We start from the raw sequence: 18,427 nt of genomic DNA, 5'->3' as shown, positions 1-18,427 counted from the left end.
TTCAGCTGGCCCTGTGTGTTGCCAATAAACCCTAGCTCGGAGATGCAGGCTTAGTATTGGAATTCTATTGTATAGCTGCAGTGTTTCTTTTCTCTCTCTCTCTGTTTTGTATGTTGTATACAGGGCATGGCGGGGTGAATCAGCTCGGAGGGGTCTTTGTGAATGGTCGCCCCCTCCCCGATGTTGTCCGACAGCGGATCGTAGAGCTGGCCCACCAAGGGGTGCGACCCTGTGACATCTCCAGGCAGCTCAGGGTGAGCCACGGCTGCGTTAGCAAGATTCTGGGCAGGTAAGAAGCAAGGAGAGAGAAATATCACACAGGGTAACTGCCTGGAACCAAGTGGAGTCTAAACGGACACTTTACATATCTGCAACTATCATCTTTTAGTTAAACGTTCACCCGGCTAAAAGACATTGGATGGAGTAACAGAAAGTAACATGACACAGAATGAGTTGCAAAACCAAATCCCGAGCAGGTATCAAAAAGCCAAAACAAAACAGGAATTATAGGGCAATCAGAAATACGTTGATGTTGGGCTGTGTGCTTCAGCCGAATAGTAATAATGGAAACAATCTTATAGGCAAGAGGGTAATGATGGGAAATAGTGTTAGAGGCAAGAGAATCGGAAGTAATTCAAACCTAATATTACAGATATGAGGAGCAGAAATAATCCAAGAGCGACATATCCCAGACAAAGCCTTTCCTGCAGGTAATCCATCAGAAAGGATATGACAACAAGGTAATCCTTAAATTAAGAGAATCAGATATCAGAGAATAGCAGAAAACGATTCAACAAAACCCCAGCTCATAAAAGCCACGCAGAATGCAGAAAACACCCTTAGGTTATAAGAAAGCAAAATAATCCTTTAATGTATGTGAACCCTTCCGGTACAGTCAGTGAGCACCTGGTAGGTACCTAGATAAACACTCAGAAAGGCAGTGACTGTAGGCACGGCTGCTGTTCCAGCGTCAGTGTCACCGTCAGCTTCTTTTTTAGCAGAGGCAGTGTTCTATTTAGGGACAGAGAGGTAGTCTGGGCACTTTCACACTCACTGGGCATCCTGCCCTTTTACCTCTAACGTCAGCCCTGACCGTTGCCCTGTCCTTACAATGTCCGACACCCACACAGCCTGGTAATACGGACGAGCGCAAAGAATACAGGTGTCTGAGCGTATAGAGCCGTGGATCTAGAGGGGCACCGGGGTACACTAAGATGTAACATTGCACATATGCACAGACACAGATATTTTTTAACTGGGCTCTATGCAGTGCATTGCCAACTATACTCAAACGAAACTATGCCAAACATGTGCACATGTGCACATACATGTACAGGCGGCACCCAACCCCACGTGAACAAGCTAAAGGCTGCATATTTACACAGGGCAGAAAGGGAATTTATGCATACAAATTCACAACTGAAAGGGATCTGTCTAAACGAGGGATTTAAAAAAAATTCTCTTACACCCTTGGCACTCGGTTTGATTAGATATATTTACATCCATATGTCATTTGTTTTTGCGATGTCGCATTTTGTCACCGAAAATCGTGCAACATTCCACATTAAGGTGACTTGATTTCGGAAATTGAATTGCCTCACTATTAATGTTAGAAAATCAAATTGGCAGAATTTATAGTTCATCCTCCTGGGATGGGAGAGGTGGAGTTAAGCTATATGATTATTGCAGGAGCTGCGCGAGACGGTGAGATTTGGATAGATTAAACCCTTCTATTAGAATATAACAGCAAGATTTATGATAGCAATTATATGCACACGAACATTGGGTCTGGGGTACAGGGGTACTATTACTCGTGTCAGATATATTTATCAAAACACAGGCAGGAAATGAACTTTTTATTGATACTTTGCCAGCGCTCGGGCCATTGAACATCTAAAAACGTTTCATTTGTTTAGTGAATTCTTATTTCTCTTATACACCTGGAGACGCTCCGTGTTATTTTAGAGGATTCTCCATGTCCCTATTCTACAGAGGAGGACTCAATGCTAAATAGTGAGGTGTCGCGAGCTGTGTTCGGATTTGGCTCATCAGGCGTAACGCGCCTGGTCCACCAGAGTAAGGAAACCAGGCCTGTTCGAATAGCCGTTCGCTACATTTAAAACCTGTAGCCCACCACTTAAAGGGGCCTCCTAAAAAACAAGCCGGGATGAGCCATCTCAGTCCCGCGGCGGAGAAACATTAGGTTTTAAAATTAATGGGTACACTGGAGATTCAACAGCTGGGAGTTTGGGTTTAAAGGCACAATATTTTGGGTCATAAAATGGCCAAAATTCAGACAAAATTAACGAAATCTTGGCGAAACCTGCGCCAGTCGTTATTGGAAGTTATGGGAGTTGATAAATCCCGTTGGGTCCAAACTATGATTGCAGACCAGACCCTGGCTGAGTTATCACACTTGGTGAATGCGATAGTTTCTGCGCGCATCAAACCAAGTTGCAGTGTCCATTATACCTTTGTGCCTTTTTGGATCTTTTCATTCATTTACGACAGAGCCATCAGTAGTTACATTTCAGATGCTTCATTTGAACCCTATGCCAGCTTGAAAGTTGGGCAAACGAATAACGAAACACCTTCTAAGCAAGATAAGAAGTCAGAGCAGAGCAGTGTAGGCTTGGTGTCGGGGAGCGTTTAAACACACAGAAGCTAGAATGAACTCCAATTACATTGACACATCTTTACAACATCGCAATAGTTATGACTTCCCTTGCCTTTCCTATCGGCTTCATTTAAGTTATTAATTTCAATGAATCCGACACGACTTTAGAAAGGCTGTCATTTACTAATTAATTTAATAATTAACTAAGAGTCACCGATTGCCTTCCGTGTTAATAAAAACCTGACATGTTCGTAGCCAAATTTCACGGTTCATCTGCAAGCAAAAATAATCCGTTTGGACAAAACGTCGGCCAATTCACTCATTTTCCGGCCCGTCGCCGCCACTAACTTATACCAATCGGACTCTGAGCAGTAATGTGGGGTTCAGATCAGTCTCCGCGGCAGCCGCACGTTCAGGGGAAGAAAGGAAAGAAATGTTAAGGGGAGAAGCGTATGAAGGGAAGGGCGGTCGGAGCGCAGTGAAGCAGGGATTAACATTCAGCTCCCCACTGACTGAGCTTTAAACACATCCAGCAGCCATTCCACGGTTGCCACCAGTCCGCCTCTCCACCTTCTGTAATACTCGCATTTATTCCCTGCAAGGCTTGTTTAACAGAGAGATTCATGATGCTACTGCATCCAATTCCACTCCACTTAAAACAGTTCTGAAAATCCACTCCAATGGTATCTTACAGAAGCAAGAGCAGTTCAGATGTAAGTGCTTTTGGTGTCTGTTTAGGCGGGATGCATCATTCGGAATTAAACAGTATTTGTTCTTTGGTCTGAAATCTCTGGTGATTTATTGATCTACCTCCCAGTGTAGGTGCATTATCCCGTATGAAGGGCACTGTAGGTAATCGGTTTAATAACGCAAACCCGTTCTCGCCGTTTAAAGACTCACTCCAAAAAGTTTTCACTTTGTTTTGATTCAGGCAGCAATTTTGGCTGCGGCATCGTTTAGTGTCTAACCTGTTTTCTTTTTATTTATGTTGCTGGCGTTTCAAGGAGAGGGCTTCTTAAAGATGATTTTATTCCGGATTATCTTGCTTGCCATCTCTAGGTCACTCATTCAGAGCTAATTTGTTTCATTTTGGACTCTCAGCAGGCTGGGGAGTTTCAAAGGATCTCGTTCCCCGCCCCCCTCCTGTTACACAGCCCCGGGTCTCGGTGAAAGACTCTCCACTGTCGACGTATTACAGCCAGTAATACTGAAACTCGTACACAAAAGCAAAATACCACCGATGCTGGAAATCTGAAATAAAAACAGAAAATGCTGGAAACACTCAGCAGGTCTGGCAGCATCTGTGGAGAGAGAAACAGAGTTAACGTTTCAGATTCTGAGGAAAGGTTACAGACGCTGAAAGATTAATTCTGTTTCTCTCTCTCCAACGATGCTGCCAGACCTGCTGAATATTTCCAGCATTTTCTGTTTTAATACAATCCTTGTAACACTGCTTCATAGAGAATATGCCTGACCTTGAAGTAAAAGAGAAAGAGGGAGACGGAAAGAGACTTGGAAAGGAAGACAGAGATAGAGGAAAAGAGGTGGAAAGAGGTGGAGAGAGAAAAAGAGACTGAAAGAGTGAGACAGAGAGAAAAATATGGCGAGAAAACACTTAGCCAACTTATCCCATCCCGGTTTGGAAGGGGAAAGGATTTTCTGAGGAAGTGACTGGATGGCTGTCCTGCGCTGCTCCACAGCACTGACGCGGCTCCTGCTGGTCTGTATGCTAAGGCCCGTGTTTCTAACAGACACCTGGCTTGCTTTTGAGAAGCAGCAAGTCAGTTATAAGAGCATCCTGAAGGTGTCTCTGTTTGGTGAGTTGTCTCTTCAGGCAGCTTTAAGAGTCTGGAGATGTTCCAGCCCCTTGTGGAGGTTCAGCTGTTTCCACCGTCAGCAATAAACAAAAACCCAGGGAAAAACAGGTTTTTTCGGCGCCAAAGTAACTCCCATGCAATCTTAGGTACAATGGTATTGATAACTCTACATGTTGTATTTTTGACTAAAGGATACCAAATAATATATTTCCGACCCATTGCCCGCCCCCACCATGTTTAACCCCTAGTTCTGAATGGGAAGGTGCATTCTTCATTGATTCATTTTCACCTTTATCTCCCCCTCCCTGTCTATATCCCTGCCTCGCTTTCCCTGTCTCCCTCTGTCTGTGTGCCTCTCTTTGTCTCCCTCTGTCTCCTTTTCGCTCACTTTCTCTGTCTCTTTCGCTCTCCCTCTCTCTTTCTCTTTTTTTGACCTTTCGGCCTCTCTCTCTATTCCGTTCTCTGTCTTTTATGTGAGTTTCTGGGTCTGCGCCTGAATTTTTTTCCCCCTACACCACTCTCCTCTCTTTTTGTTCTAACTGCAATCTAGCCCACCACGTTCAGGACCAAGGACAGAGACTCTTCTCATTTTGGGTCGTTGTTGCTGATTTTGCGGTCTGGGGCAATTGGCCCTAAAGCTGAGAGAATGTCGAGTGCACACCAACGGGCAAAGGAGCGAAAGCAACAGGATCTTCCGGACGGTCGCCGAGATTGGCGTCACATCGCTGTCAACAGCGCCTCCAAACCTTGTAGAACACGCTGGATTCAAAAAGTAGATTTAAAATTCAATCATATACAGAGACTACACTGACCAGGGCCGACCGGATCCGGCAGGTCGGGATATCTGATGAAAATGCGAGCGAGAAACATAACTAGAGAGAAGGAACCAGAAAGGGAGGAGTGTGTAACCATGAAACTAATTAGCTTTCCCAAAATAGAAAAAAAAGTGAGCCGAAAAGATTGGTACTGATCATAGTAATCTCGCCTCTCCGATGTAAATACTGCACAGAAAGGATTTGTCCATGTTTTACTGCTGCTGTCTGTTTCTCATTTTCCGTTTCTTTATTTTCTCTTTCCACCCATTTAGTGTCTTCAGTGAATTGCCTCCCACTTCCTTATTCACCAGATTTTCCATTTGATTCCAATCCTTTACCTTTGACTCTTTCAGTCAGTGTTCGGGATCGGACAGGGAGTGGGCTTAAGATATGGTGGGGAGGGAAAATCTAAAACAACAGCTTCCATTTATATAAATCTTAAGTGTAAGACAACTCTCAAACCTCACTAATAGGTTATCTAAAAAAAAAACCCTTAGTGCATCCACACAATGAGAAGAGGGTGGCAAGGGACGAGCAGAAGATAAGTAGGGAGTTAAAACTTTCTTTGCTTTTCATTGCGAATAAGAATTGACCTCTGATCTTCTTGGACATGTGTAACAGAAAGTTTTTGGAGTTTGCCAGAAATGTCCACATACCCTATTTTGACGGCTGTTTGATCCCCGATGAACAACGTTTAAATTGCAGCTCCTGCCCCAATTTTGGATCCTTGGATTAGAATAGCAGGGTGTCTCAAATTCTGTGTCTCCTTTTGTGTTCTCTGTATCCTTTGTTTCCCCTCCTCCTAACTACCATTTAAAATATCAGTGTGTAAAACTAAATAGTATGAAAAGCCGGCCTCGCTTTCTCCCATTCACCTTGACAATGGAGGGCTGTGTTTGCAGCGATTTCTCTAACTGCAATCTGCCCATATGTGGAATTTAGGCTGGATGGTTAATCAACCAGTGGCACCATGGGGTAAACCTTCATATACCTTGTTTCCATACTTTCTACGAATTACATTATACCGAGCTGACAATGCTCACAATAGGATTAATTTCTCTGGTGATTTGAAGCTATAACAATAATTAATGTGAACGTTATAAATTTTAAAAAATAGAATAAAGTTCATCTCCTTCTGTCCCTCTCCAGGATGTAGATAATTTGACACAAAAAGTTAAAACAGAAAGTATACAAGCAATAGAATAGCAATGGCTTCTCAAAGACACAGTGCTCCATGCATTTGATGGATGTTACAGTCTGTCTAGAGCACCTGAAATGGGCGATTAATTTTCACAATTTTAATTAAGCAATTAATTGAAATATACGAAAACAAATTTTAACAGCTAAAGGCTTGTGTAGACCCTTCCTTTTTAAGACTAAGTTGGAGTTTAGAGAGGAACACACTGATGCTACTGGGGTTAATTGTCAGAATTAGACTATGCACATTGACCCGAGGGATTATAGTAATATTATTTTTGATATTTTCAATTTTTAAAAATAAACTGACAGGCAAAAACTGCACCACATTCACTGAAATTGAGGCCAGGCAAATGACCTCCTGAGAGTCAATTGGCATAGACAGTGTTTCCTACAAATCTACAGGAGAAATTGAAATGAAGACTTGCATTTATAAAGCATCTTATCATATCTCTCAAAATACTCCAAAATACTTCAAAGACTGAAAATTACTTTGAAGTATATTTACTGTTGTTACGGAGATAAGTTTAATGCACCTGAGTTAATGATATTAGAAATATTAATATCTCTCTGAGCCGGCCCATCTATTACTGTTTTGGTGTACTAATGCAGGAAGTTTATTAAAACTTTACTGCCTGCAACTGTATGGCATTCTGAATATTTTCCCGCACTCTTCCCTGGAACATATTTGTGCCTTGTCCCTCTTTCATGGCCTCATTCTCCCTCTCCATTCAATCTTAGTATAAGCTGCTTTTCCCTTTCCTGCAGCCTTTATTGTATCTTCTTTCTTCATCTCCACTGACTTCTGTCCTAGCTGCTTTCTTTCTCTTTTTCTCTCCCTTTGTTGCACTTGCAGCTTAGTTTCTCCTGACAGCACAGAATGCTGTATTCCCTTTTCTCATTCTTTTTGGTTTCTGATATTTGTTGCATTAGAGATGTGCAAGCAAAGATTAAAATATCTGAAAAAGTTGGCTACAAACAAAATAAATATATGCATCAGACAGCTTAAAAGTAAAACTTTAAGTAAAATATGAAGTACAGAATGATTACCAAGTAGAAATAACAGCAAACAAAAATAATGTAAAACAAAGGAAACTGAAAATAATTGATGCTTGATTGAAAAGTAGAAGCTAAGTCAAAATACAGCACGAAGATTATTGTAATGCCTATAATTTATTTATGGCACTCCAGGCAAAGCATTTCATGATAAACTGCGTCTGAATGTTCATCCCTTTGACTATCTGCCTCCATAATTTCATAAGACACAAAAACCTGCTACCAAAATAACTGAAAACTGCATTTTGTTGCTATTGAACCTTTGTGGTGAAAATTCAGAGGAAAAATGATATGTTAAAGTTAAGATCATAGACCATCCTGTATTATCACGAGTCTTGAGCTGTTTGGCAATGTGTTAAATAATAAGCCCTTTTTCACCCTGAAGAAACCCGCTGTATGCTGGAAGTGGCCACTTTGTAAGTGGTTGATTTCTAATTTCGTTAGTAAGAAAATCACTGAGTTCAAACATTTTCTCTCTCATGCAACATGTATGCATACGTACACACAGGTATAAGCATACATTTACACACATATTATACACACATACGGGTATCAACAAACACACAGATGTACACAAACACACAAACGTTTAAACATTCAATCACATGCATATATCACACATACATATAAATCAGTTCTGCTCATCTGAACATTCCTTTTAAAGATGACCAAAGACAGCAAATGTTTTATTACTGTTAGAATTAAATAAGTTATCATACTGCTTCATCACTAATGGGACATGTGCCAGTCACACATACCAGACAGAAATGACTGACATTAACCCTTTAAGTGAATTCTGTTTGCAGATTAATTTTGTTTTACCAGGATTGTGTCAAATCTCAAGTAATGCCTTGCAACCTCTCTCTTTTCTTTTTAAAGGTATTATGAGACTGGAAGTATTAAGCCAGGAGTTATTGGAGGATCCAAACCAAAGGTCGCTACACCCAAAGTGGTAGATAAAATTGCGGACTACAAGCGCCAAAACCCCACCATGTTTGCCTGGGAGATTCGAGATAGACTGTTGGCAGAGAGAGTCTGTGACAATGATACAGTGCCTAGTGTCAGTTCTATTAACAGGTACTGACCCATAGGGGGTGCACTGTCCAACATTAACCTACATTATGATCCTCAGCCTATACAGCAGCTTCAATCTGTTTTTGCAGTTTGTAAATAGTATCTGGAATGGATTGACAAGAGAAACAGGAAAAAAAAGCTCATAGCAACAACTCTTTGTTCAGATTTGGTCGATGAAATATATATGTATATAATTTTCAAAGCTATATTTAATTTTCGCGGGTCCCCATCTCATCTTCTGAAGAATTAGATCCTAACGTGAGGCACAGCTCTATAGGTGCTGGACCATTCTGCTATCTCACCCAAGTGGTTATTCCTCATCCTGCAACTCTGTCATTTTATGCAGTGGCTTTCCATGGCCCCGTCTTCTCTCCTACTCTGTTCCTTCTTCATATCAGTAACTTCTTTCTCTCATCTTGCAATCTTGTTGGCTCTTTTCTTTCTACATTCATCTGCCTCCTTCTGATTGATCACTCTCATCATTAACAGCTGTTTTCCCTTCATTGAACAACATCTGGGTCATTATAGCTTAATCTTTCTCCGGCCTTTCTTTATGGGCCCTTAAAATAAAATTTCTTTTAATTCTTCTAAGGTAGGTTCTTCATAACTGTCACAAATTTATGTAGCAGTTCCAAGCTTTGATTCCTTTCACAGTTCTTCATATTTATGGCCAAGTTATCTGCCATGGCCTCAGATGTAACACTTACTTCTCCATGACTGATATTGCCTTCCAGAAGCCTAGGTTTTCCTTTCATAACAAACAGCCAATGATCAACAATTTTTTACTTTCAGCTATCCAAGTCTGTTTAAAGACTTAAATACCGCTCCAAAAGCCTCTTCCTTGCACTCCTTGATAGGGTACAATCCCTCTCTGGCCTTTAGCTTTCAACCTCTCTCTATTTTATCTGTATTGCTATGCCCTTTCTCCTGTGAGCTTTCTTCTCTACTTTTTTTCTAAGGTACAAATGGACCATTTTAAATGCTCTTCCACCTGTTTATATCTGCACTGCATTAAAATTAAAGACATATTACATATCTTACTTCTACAATTGATTCTACAGAATCTACTTCTCTAAATGAACCTGTTTGAGTCCTCCAAACTGTGAAATAGAATCATAGAATGGTTACGTTATGGAAGGAGGCTATTTAGTCCATCACAATCCAGTAGTTCCACACCTCCACCCTTTCCTTATATCTCTGAAATATTTTTCCTTTTAATTTAATTTCACTTTGAAAGCCATGATTGAATTTGACTCCACCACCCTTGCTGCCAGTGCACTCCAGATCATAATCACTCCCTGTGTAAAAAAGTTTTCCCTGATGTCACCTTTGGCTCTTCATGATTTTGAATGCCTCTATCAGATCTCCTTTCAACTTCCTCTACTCTAAGGAGAACAGACCTTGCTACTCCAATTTGTCTATGTAACTGAAACCCTTCATCCCTGGAACCATTTTCATCAATCTTTACTGCCCCCCTTGTAAGGCCTCACATTGCCTTAAAGTGTAATGCCCAGAATTGGACACAATACTTCAGTTCTGGCCGAACCACTGTCTTATAAAGGTTCATTAACTCTCTTGCCTTTGTACCCTATTCCTCTATTTATAATGTCCAGTATCCCAGTTTTAAACCGCTTTTTCAACCTGGCCTGCCAACTTCAATGATTTGTGCACATATGCCCTCAAGTCTCTCTGTTCCTGCATCCCCTTTAGAATTGTACCCTTTTGGTTATATTGCCTCTCCATGTTCTTCTTACCAAAATGCATCATTTTCTACTTCTATGCATTAAATTTCACCTGCCATGTGCCTGCCCATTCCACCACCCTATGTAAGTGCTCTTGAATTCTATCACCATCCTCCTCACTGTTCACTTCCAAGTTTTGTGTCACCTTCAAATTTTGAAATTATGCCCTGTATACTCAAGTCCAACTCATTAATATTTCTATATCATGAAAAGTAGTGATTCTAGTACTGGTCCCTGAGGAACTCTGCTGGATACCGTCCTCCAGTCTGAAAAGCAACTCTCTGTTTCTTGTCCTTTAACCAATTCCACATCCATGCTGTCACTGCCCCTTTTATTTCATGAGCTTCAACTTTGTTGACAAACCTGCTATGTAGCACTTTTCCAAATGCCTTTTGGAAGTCCATGTGCACCGCATCAACCATATTACCCTTATCAACCCCCTCTGTTACCTCATCAAAAAACTCAATCAAGTGATTAAACATGATTTTCCTTTAACACATCTGTGTTAGTTTTCCTCAATTAATCCACACTTTTCTAAATGACCGTTAATTTTGGCTGGATTATTGTTTATAAAAACTTCCCCGCCACCAAGGTTAAACTAACTAGCCTATAATTGATGCTTATCCTTACACTCTTTTTAGAACAAGGGTGTAACATTTGCAATTCTTCAGCCCTCTGACACCACCCATTCCTCCCTCCCCCCCAAACCCCACCCAGTATGCAAGAAGGATTGGAAGATTGTGGCCAGTAACCCTCCAAAGTCTACCCTTCCTTCCTCCAGAAACCCAGGATGCATTCCGTCTGGAATTGGTGACTTATCTACTTTCAGTATAGCCAGCCTTTCCAGTACCTTCTCTTTATCAGTTTTTAGCCCATCCAGTATCTCAGCCACCCCCTCTTTATCGTGACTTTAGCAGTGTCTTCTTCCTTGGTAAAGACAGATGCAAAGTACTTTTTTAGTACCTCAACCATGTCTTTTCCTCTATGCATAGGTCTCCTTTTTGACCTCCAAATGCCCCACCCCTCATCTTCCTCCCTATCTATTATTTATACGCCTATAGAGAACATTTGGATTCCCTGTTATGTTAGCTGCCTGTCTCTTTATCATACTTTACACCTCTTATTTAACTTTTCACTTCCCCTCTGAATTTTCTATATTTAGCCTAGTTCTCACTCATGTTATAAACCTGACATTTGTTTTCTTTTCATTTTACTCTCTATCAGTTTTGCCGTCCAGAGAGCTCTGATTTTTCTTGCTTGCCTTTCTCCCTCGCGGGAATATACCTAGACTGTGCCTGAACCATCTTCTCCTTAAATTCTGCCCATTGTTTGATTACAGTTTTGTTTGCTAATCTTTGATTTGAATTTACCTGAGTCAGATCCCTTCGCAACTCACTGTAGTTGGCCCTTCTCTCCAATTAAGTATTTTATTCTAGATTGCCCCTTGTGCTTTTCTATAGTTAATTTAAACCTTATGATCACTGTTTTATAGGTGTTCCTCGACTGACATTTGCTCCACTTGACCTATCTCATTCCCCAGAAACAGATCCATTTTAAATAAAATCATGATTTGCCCTAATATGGAAACATAACTGAAAGTTTTACATTTGTATTATCATATACTTGGTATAGAAATCTCAGCCACTAGAAATGCACCAGGCTCAGCACATTTTATTGACTAAGAAACAGAGGTAGAAATGATTAAACTACAAGAAAAATTGTATCAGTTGAGTGTCAATAGAAAAAAAATCCAATGTTGAAACAGTTGAATACAAAGAGGTAGAATACACATTGAATCTGAGCCCCATACTTGGACCACTGATGAAGGCAGGAATGGAATTCACCATTGTGATTCTGCTGTAACAGTTTTAAAAAATATCAAACTGTGCAATTGTAGCTGTGTGATTCAAACCCCATTCCTATTCTTGAGCACAAAAATCTAGGCTGACACTGCAGTGCAATACTGAGGAGAGCTGCATTGTTGGAGATGCTGTCTTTTGGATGAGTCATTAAGCCAAGGCCCTATTTGCTCTCTAAGGTAGAAGTAAAAGGAGAGTAAGGAGTTATCCCTGGTGTACTAGCCAATATTTATCGCTCAATCAATATCACTAAAACAGATTATCTACTGTTTGTGGGACCTTGCTGTGCACACATTGGCTGTCACATTTCCTAAAAAAGCTTTCCTTAAAAAGCTTTTCATTGCTTTTAAAGTGCTTTGGGATGTACTGTGGTCTTGAAAGACACTATATAAATGCAACTTATTTTTTAGAATTAAAAACCTTACTATTAAAGAAAAGTAACATTGCTGAAAAAGGAGGCATTTTTTGTTGAAGCTTTTCATCTTGCACTCAACAGAACCATTCGCAAGAAAATACCAATGTCAGGGGAAACAACATATTTATACTGCATGAGAAAACTTGGCAGTTAAGTTCAGTCACCATCAACTGGTGCATTCTCCATGGCAACACCTCGACCAATTAGAGTCCACTTGTCAACCAATTAGCATTCACTTCTCATACAGTATAAATATGTTGTTTCCCCGACATTGATACTTTCTTGATGCGTGCAAGACAAAAAGCTTTTTCAGCAATACTCAAGTTCTGTACTATCAAACAACTATTTAAAGGTAACATCAGAAAGCAACTCTAAATAAAAGATGAAGTGTACCTTTTGTAATCCTGTGTTTGGAGCAGAGTATTCCCAAAACCCCTGGAAAGAGTAGATTCGGAGAGCAGGGATATGACTGTCTCACGAGTATGCTGTAGTTTTGCAAACAGTTATCTGCTCTAAGAGACAGACAAAGAATAACAGTTACATACTCCAAGATGAGTGGGGGAAAGTCTAGTACCAGTCTTGGTGCAATGGTAGTGCTGTTGCCCCTGAAACAGAAAGTTGGAGGTTCAAACATCCACCCCAAGGTTTGAGCACGTTATCTCTGTTGACACTTAACTCTAGCACTTCATTACTTTGTGTCAGAGATGTGGTCCTTTGGATGAGACAACCAAAAAGAGGCTGGTCTGCCTTTCAGATGGACTAAAGAAATCCACAGTATTTTTTCAGAAGAAAAACAGGAGTCATCCTGGTGTCGTGGCTAGCATTCATATCTCAACACTACCGAAAACAAATTATCTATTCATTCAACTCATTTGTTGTTTGTGTAAACTGTGTGCAAATTGGTTGCCATGTTTGCCTACATTACAACAGTGGCAACATTTTAAAAGTTCTTGATTGGTTGCAAAGCGCTTTATGTCACCCTAATGATGTGAAAGGTTCTTGCTTAGTGGGCAATTAATTTTCATACATGTCCTAATGTCTAGCTCCACGATCCTGTAGCCAGCAGCCTGGGAGCTAGTGGGCTCCATTTCTCTTGACTGGGACATGACACATGACACAAGGGAAGGGGAGGGAAACATAAAATAACTTAACTCCTTGAAACACAGACATAGGCTATTTATTTTGCAGATATGTCTATGTGTTAGGTCTCTCACATGTAATTTACAAGAGAAATATGGTATCGAGAAAGTTAGTAGAAAATGCCTAATTACGGGACATTGATTTATTTTTCTTATAACTATGTGGTCTTGAAAATTGATTTTGTTTCGTTAATTTTACTTTTATTCAGGATTATTCGAACAAAGGTGCAGCAGCCTCCAAACCAGCAATCGCCGGTCACATCCCACACTATAGGTGAGAGTCATTGCTACTGTGTCACTTCACCTCTGATAGAGAGATATTGCTCTCAATCTTGGAAACATCTGATGTTCTAACTCAGGAGTAAATTATATCTACAACAACTCCTTATCTCTGTAGGAATTCAGTCTTGCTCTCTGCCCAATCCCTTCCTGTGTCGTTCTTTTGTGACCACCCTCCACTTAGCCCCAAATTCTCCCTGCATGCCTGATGACAACAACTCATGCTGGAGTAAGGTTCCATGGAGAGTACCTATTGTTCACATGTGACCTAGGCCAGTGCTTCAGGATAAGGAGCTGTTCTGGGAACACTGATAACAATTCTGCACTCAGAATTTGCAAATATGCCCCCAAACGCTGACATTTGTTGTGCATCTGACAGACTTTGTGCTCTTCTTTCAGTTGGATGGAAAGTATACTGAATATAATTGATTTTTAGTGAATTGATCTTAGCATCTTATTCTCTCTACTTTATGTATGATCCGAGAATTAGGTGGGCTAAAATCATAATTATTTCACTGTATCTAGACATTACTCAGACTCCTTTTTGAAGTTTACTAATTTTGAATATGTCCATATATCAAATGGTCACATCTTTTAATGTATTTACTGAACAAAAAGAGTAAGAATTAATTTGGTTAAAATTATTTCTTTAATTCGTTCATGGGATGTGAATGTCACTGTCACAATTTATTTCCCATCCCTAGCAGTCCTTGAGAAGGTGGTGATGAACTGCCTGCTTGAACCATTGCAGCCCATTTGGTGAAGGTATATCCACAGTGAGGTGGGGAGTCCCTGTTTTGACCCAGTGACAGTGAATGAATGGTAATATATTCTCAGGTCAGGATGGTGTGTGACTTGGAGGGGAACTTGCAGGTGGTGGTGTTCCCAAGTACCTGTTGTCCTTGGTCTTCTCATGGTAGAGGCTGGGGGTTTGGGTGATGTTGTTGAAGAAGCTTTGGCGAGTTTCTGCAGCACATCTTATGGATGGTACACACTTCAGTCACTGGCCTCCAACAATCAGAACTATCTTCCTTTGTGCTAGATTTGACTCCAGTCAGTGATGAGTTTTCCCCCTGATTCCCATTGGCTTTAATTTTGCTAGGGCTCCTTGATGCCGCACTCAGTCAAATGCTGTCTTAATATCAAGGGCAGTAACTCTCACCTCACCTCTGGAATTCAGCTCTTCTGCCCATGTTTGGAGAATCCAAACTCAGCACCAGTGAGAAGGTTATTGCTGAGTAAGGGCTTCGCAATAGCACTGTTGATAACATCTTCTATCACTTCACTAATGATTGAGAGTGGACTGATGGACTAGTAATTGGCTGGATTGGATTTTCCCAGCTTTTTGTGGGCATACGCGCAATTTTCCATATTCTCAGGTAGACACTAGTGTTGTAACTACTGAAACAACTTGGCTAGAGACATGGCTAGTTCTACAGCACAAGTCTTCAGCAATGCAGCTGTTATTTTGTCAGGGCCCAAAGCCTTTGCTGTAACCACTGCACTCAGCCACTTCTTGGTATCACATGGAGTGAATCGAATTGTCTGAAGACTGGCTTTGATTAATGGTGGCGGCCTCAGGAAGAGGCTGAGATGGATCACCCATGGCACTTCTGGCTGAAGGTTGTTGCAAATTCTTCAGCCTTATCTTTTGCACTCAGTTGCAGGACTCTGCCCATCATGGTGGATGTGGACCTTCATGGAGGCCCCTCTTCTGGTTAATGAATTGTCCATCACCACTCACAATTGGATGTGGCAGGACTGCAGAGCTTTGATCTGTTCCGTTGGTTGTAAAATCACTTAGCTCTGTCCATAGCATGCTGCTTCTGCTATTCCCCATGCATATACTCCTTTGCTGTAGCTTTGCTAGGTTTTTAGATATGCCTAGTACTGTTCCTGGCATGTTCTTCTACACTGCTCATTGAACCACAGTTGGTTCCTTGGGTTAATGGTAATTTTCTTTTCCAAAAATATACTTTATTCATAATATTTGTAAATGTTCATTACATAACAGTTCAAATTTGACATTACATGAAGTGCAATACAGCTAAGTTTCTTTCAACACTCTACATAGGGTGTCTCACTACCCTTGCCATTAAAGTTTTTGTTTACAATGTACATTTACATTTCATGTCAAACTTTCACTGGTGTGTACAGCCTGTTGGGTTTTCCATGGTTTCCAACCCCTTGGTATATTATGGTGGGAAGGCCTTAGTGTCTTTTCCCCATTTAACCTTTGCAGAAGCTGCCCCAAAGTTTTGGTGTGTCCCTCAGCATGTGGTCCTTGACCTTGGAATATGCCAGTCTGAAACATTTGATCATCGCCAGCTCTTTGTACTGGAAGACCAGTAAGTTTCTGACAGACTACAGAATGTCTTCCATTGAGTTGATTCTCCTCCAGTAGCAGTTGATATTTATCTCAATGTGCATTCCTGGGAAGAGCCCTGAGTTGATGGTACTGCTAGAGTGAGGAATATGCTGGGCCATCAGTTTACAGATTGTGGTGGAATACAATTCTGCTACTGCTAATCTACAGTATCTCATGGAAAACTCATCTCCTGGACCTGGCCATGTCTAGCCTTGATATGAATATACATCAGGTCACTATTGATTTCACCCTTGATCAGATTGCAGCTGATCTCAAAACATGATAGGAAGATTAACCTCTAATTAGTTACTACTCATTTGAGTAATAACTGAAACGTAACCTGATTGTTATTATGGTTGGGTTTTTCTGTTTAACAGTCAGAATGCTCAAATTCACCACTGCATCTGTATTTCTAAGCAACTTAATATTTCAAATGAAATTCACCAATATAACTTGGGTTCTGAAGTCTGAAGATTATTATGATAAAAAGATTTCACATTGTAATACAAAATTGAAATCTAAAATTTAAAGTGGCAATAGAATGGCCATTGAATGTGATGTAATTAAAGTAATAAATCCACAAAGGGGGCAATTCATTACATTTTCTGCATCATTAGGCACTAAGGAGTTATGTAAGTTTTTTTCTTTTCTTTTAATTCCCGTTCCTCGGTTTCTCCTGTGTTGATTGTGCCTTTGCAGTTTGCAGCATGAGATTCAGGTTTCTATTAAAATGGAGCTTTTTTAAAATTCGTAATTTTTAAGCATAACCCTCTGTGCTTCTGTATGTTTGTGATTTACAGCATTGGTGGACCATCGATGGCCAGACTCAGGGCTGACTGTGCTGCAAAAGTGGGGATTTTAGGCACTATAGCACTTTTCAAAAACTGAGACTGAAGTTTTCATTGAAGGTTTTTTTCTTCGTAGTTGGGTTACTAACGATACACAATACAAACGCAGTGTTTGCAGCCTCTTTAGTAAAGACGTGTGGACGTTCATTCTTATTCATTTTGTTCTATCCCTTCTTGCTCTCCTGCTTGTGTTTAACCAAACTCCCATCCGCCCATTGCTCCATTCTCACTGCTTTACCTGAAGACAGTATCTCATTCTGGGGTACAGTTCCACAGGTAATTAAATTCCCAGTACCTTAACTGAGTGCCTTCATGTGCCAGCTTGGACAGTGAGCTTTAGCATTCAATTTGCCTATAGGCAGTATCAAACTTAATAATTTACCCTCAGTCAGTAATAAAGTGTAGTCCATTTCTTTCAATAGAATAGCTTTGATCTACTTGGTACTTTATCTAGTGACCTGTTAAAGACTGTCAAGACCAACCCAAGCGAGGAAGTTGGTTAAATTGATCAATATCCATTGACTTCTAGTGAATTCTATGGACTAATATCCATAGGTTTCCATGGTTTCAATAGGTCAATATCTATTGCCTTCTAATAGATTCAATAGACCAATATCCATAGGCTTCTAATGGGTTCAGTAGATGAATATATATCGGTTTCTATTGGGTTCAATGGACTAATACCTGTATGCCTTCAAATCAAGATCTTTAAGTTGGGAGTTGAGTGTACAAATAATTGAGATAATGTAACATGGAGAGTGTTGCACTGGCCAAGCAGAACTATTGGAGCTACAGGAAGACAGCTTCAGGCTTTGGCTCCAAAAACAATTGTACAGGGACTGTAGAGCCAGTTATGCTGATTGTTTGACTTTGAGGTGTTTTCACATGTGTAGTCTGCTGCTCTTTCACTGAGGTGAGAAAACTGGGCTCTAAAAATCCATGGGCCATCAGTTCTGTCATAAGGACTGGAATCCACCTGTGATCTCTGGCGATGATCTTGGAGAAAACATTACCCTTATTATTGTCTATTTGTCTAAAGTATAAGGAAGACCAGATATGTAGAGTTGAATGGCTTTGACGAACCAGTGCAAATTTTGGTTAGAGCTAAAATTGCCTCCATAGCTGCAAATTAGGTTTACTTATTCTCTCCCAGGTATTGGATGTCTGCAAACCTAATCAAGAATTAATTACTTTCATCCTA

The 18,427-nt window shown here is 40.5% G+C and overlaps 1 protein-coding gene across 2 annotated transcripts in view; it reads left to right on the top strand.

Moving 5' to 3' along the window:
- The window catches only part of LOC144690600 (paired box protein Pax-5-like), a 267,511-nt gene that overhangs the window by 15,024 nt on the left and 234,060 nt on the right, over positions 1 to 18,427 (top strand). For both annotated transcript variants that reach the window (XM_078558249.1, XM_078558240.1), the window contains exons 2-4: positions 124 to 289; positions 8,382 to 8,579; positions 13,941 to 14,005. In XM_078558249.1, the coding sequence (XP_078414375.1) occupies positions 124 to 289; positions 8,382 to 8,579; positions 13,941 to 14,005 (429 nt within the window). The remainder of the gene's footprint in view (positions 1 to 123; positions 290 to 8,381; positions 8,580 to 13,940; positions 14,006 to 18,427) is intronic.

Source organism: Cetorhinus maximus, chromosome 2 (genome assembly GCF_964194155.1).
Source record: "Cetorhinus maximus chromosome 2, sCetMax3.hap1.1, whole genome shotgun sequence".
Classification (NCBI taxonomy): domain Eukaryota; kingdom Metazoa; phylum Chordata; class Chondrichthyes; order Lamniformes; family Cetorhinidae; genus Cetorhinus; species Cetorhinus maximus.
Note: the sequence above shows the minus strand (reverse complement) of the source record. Positions and strands in the feature narration are given on the sequence as shown.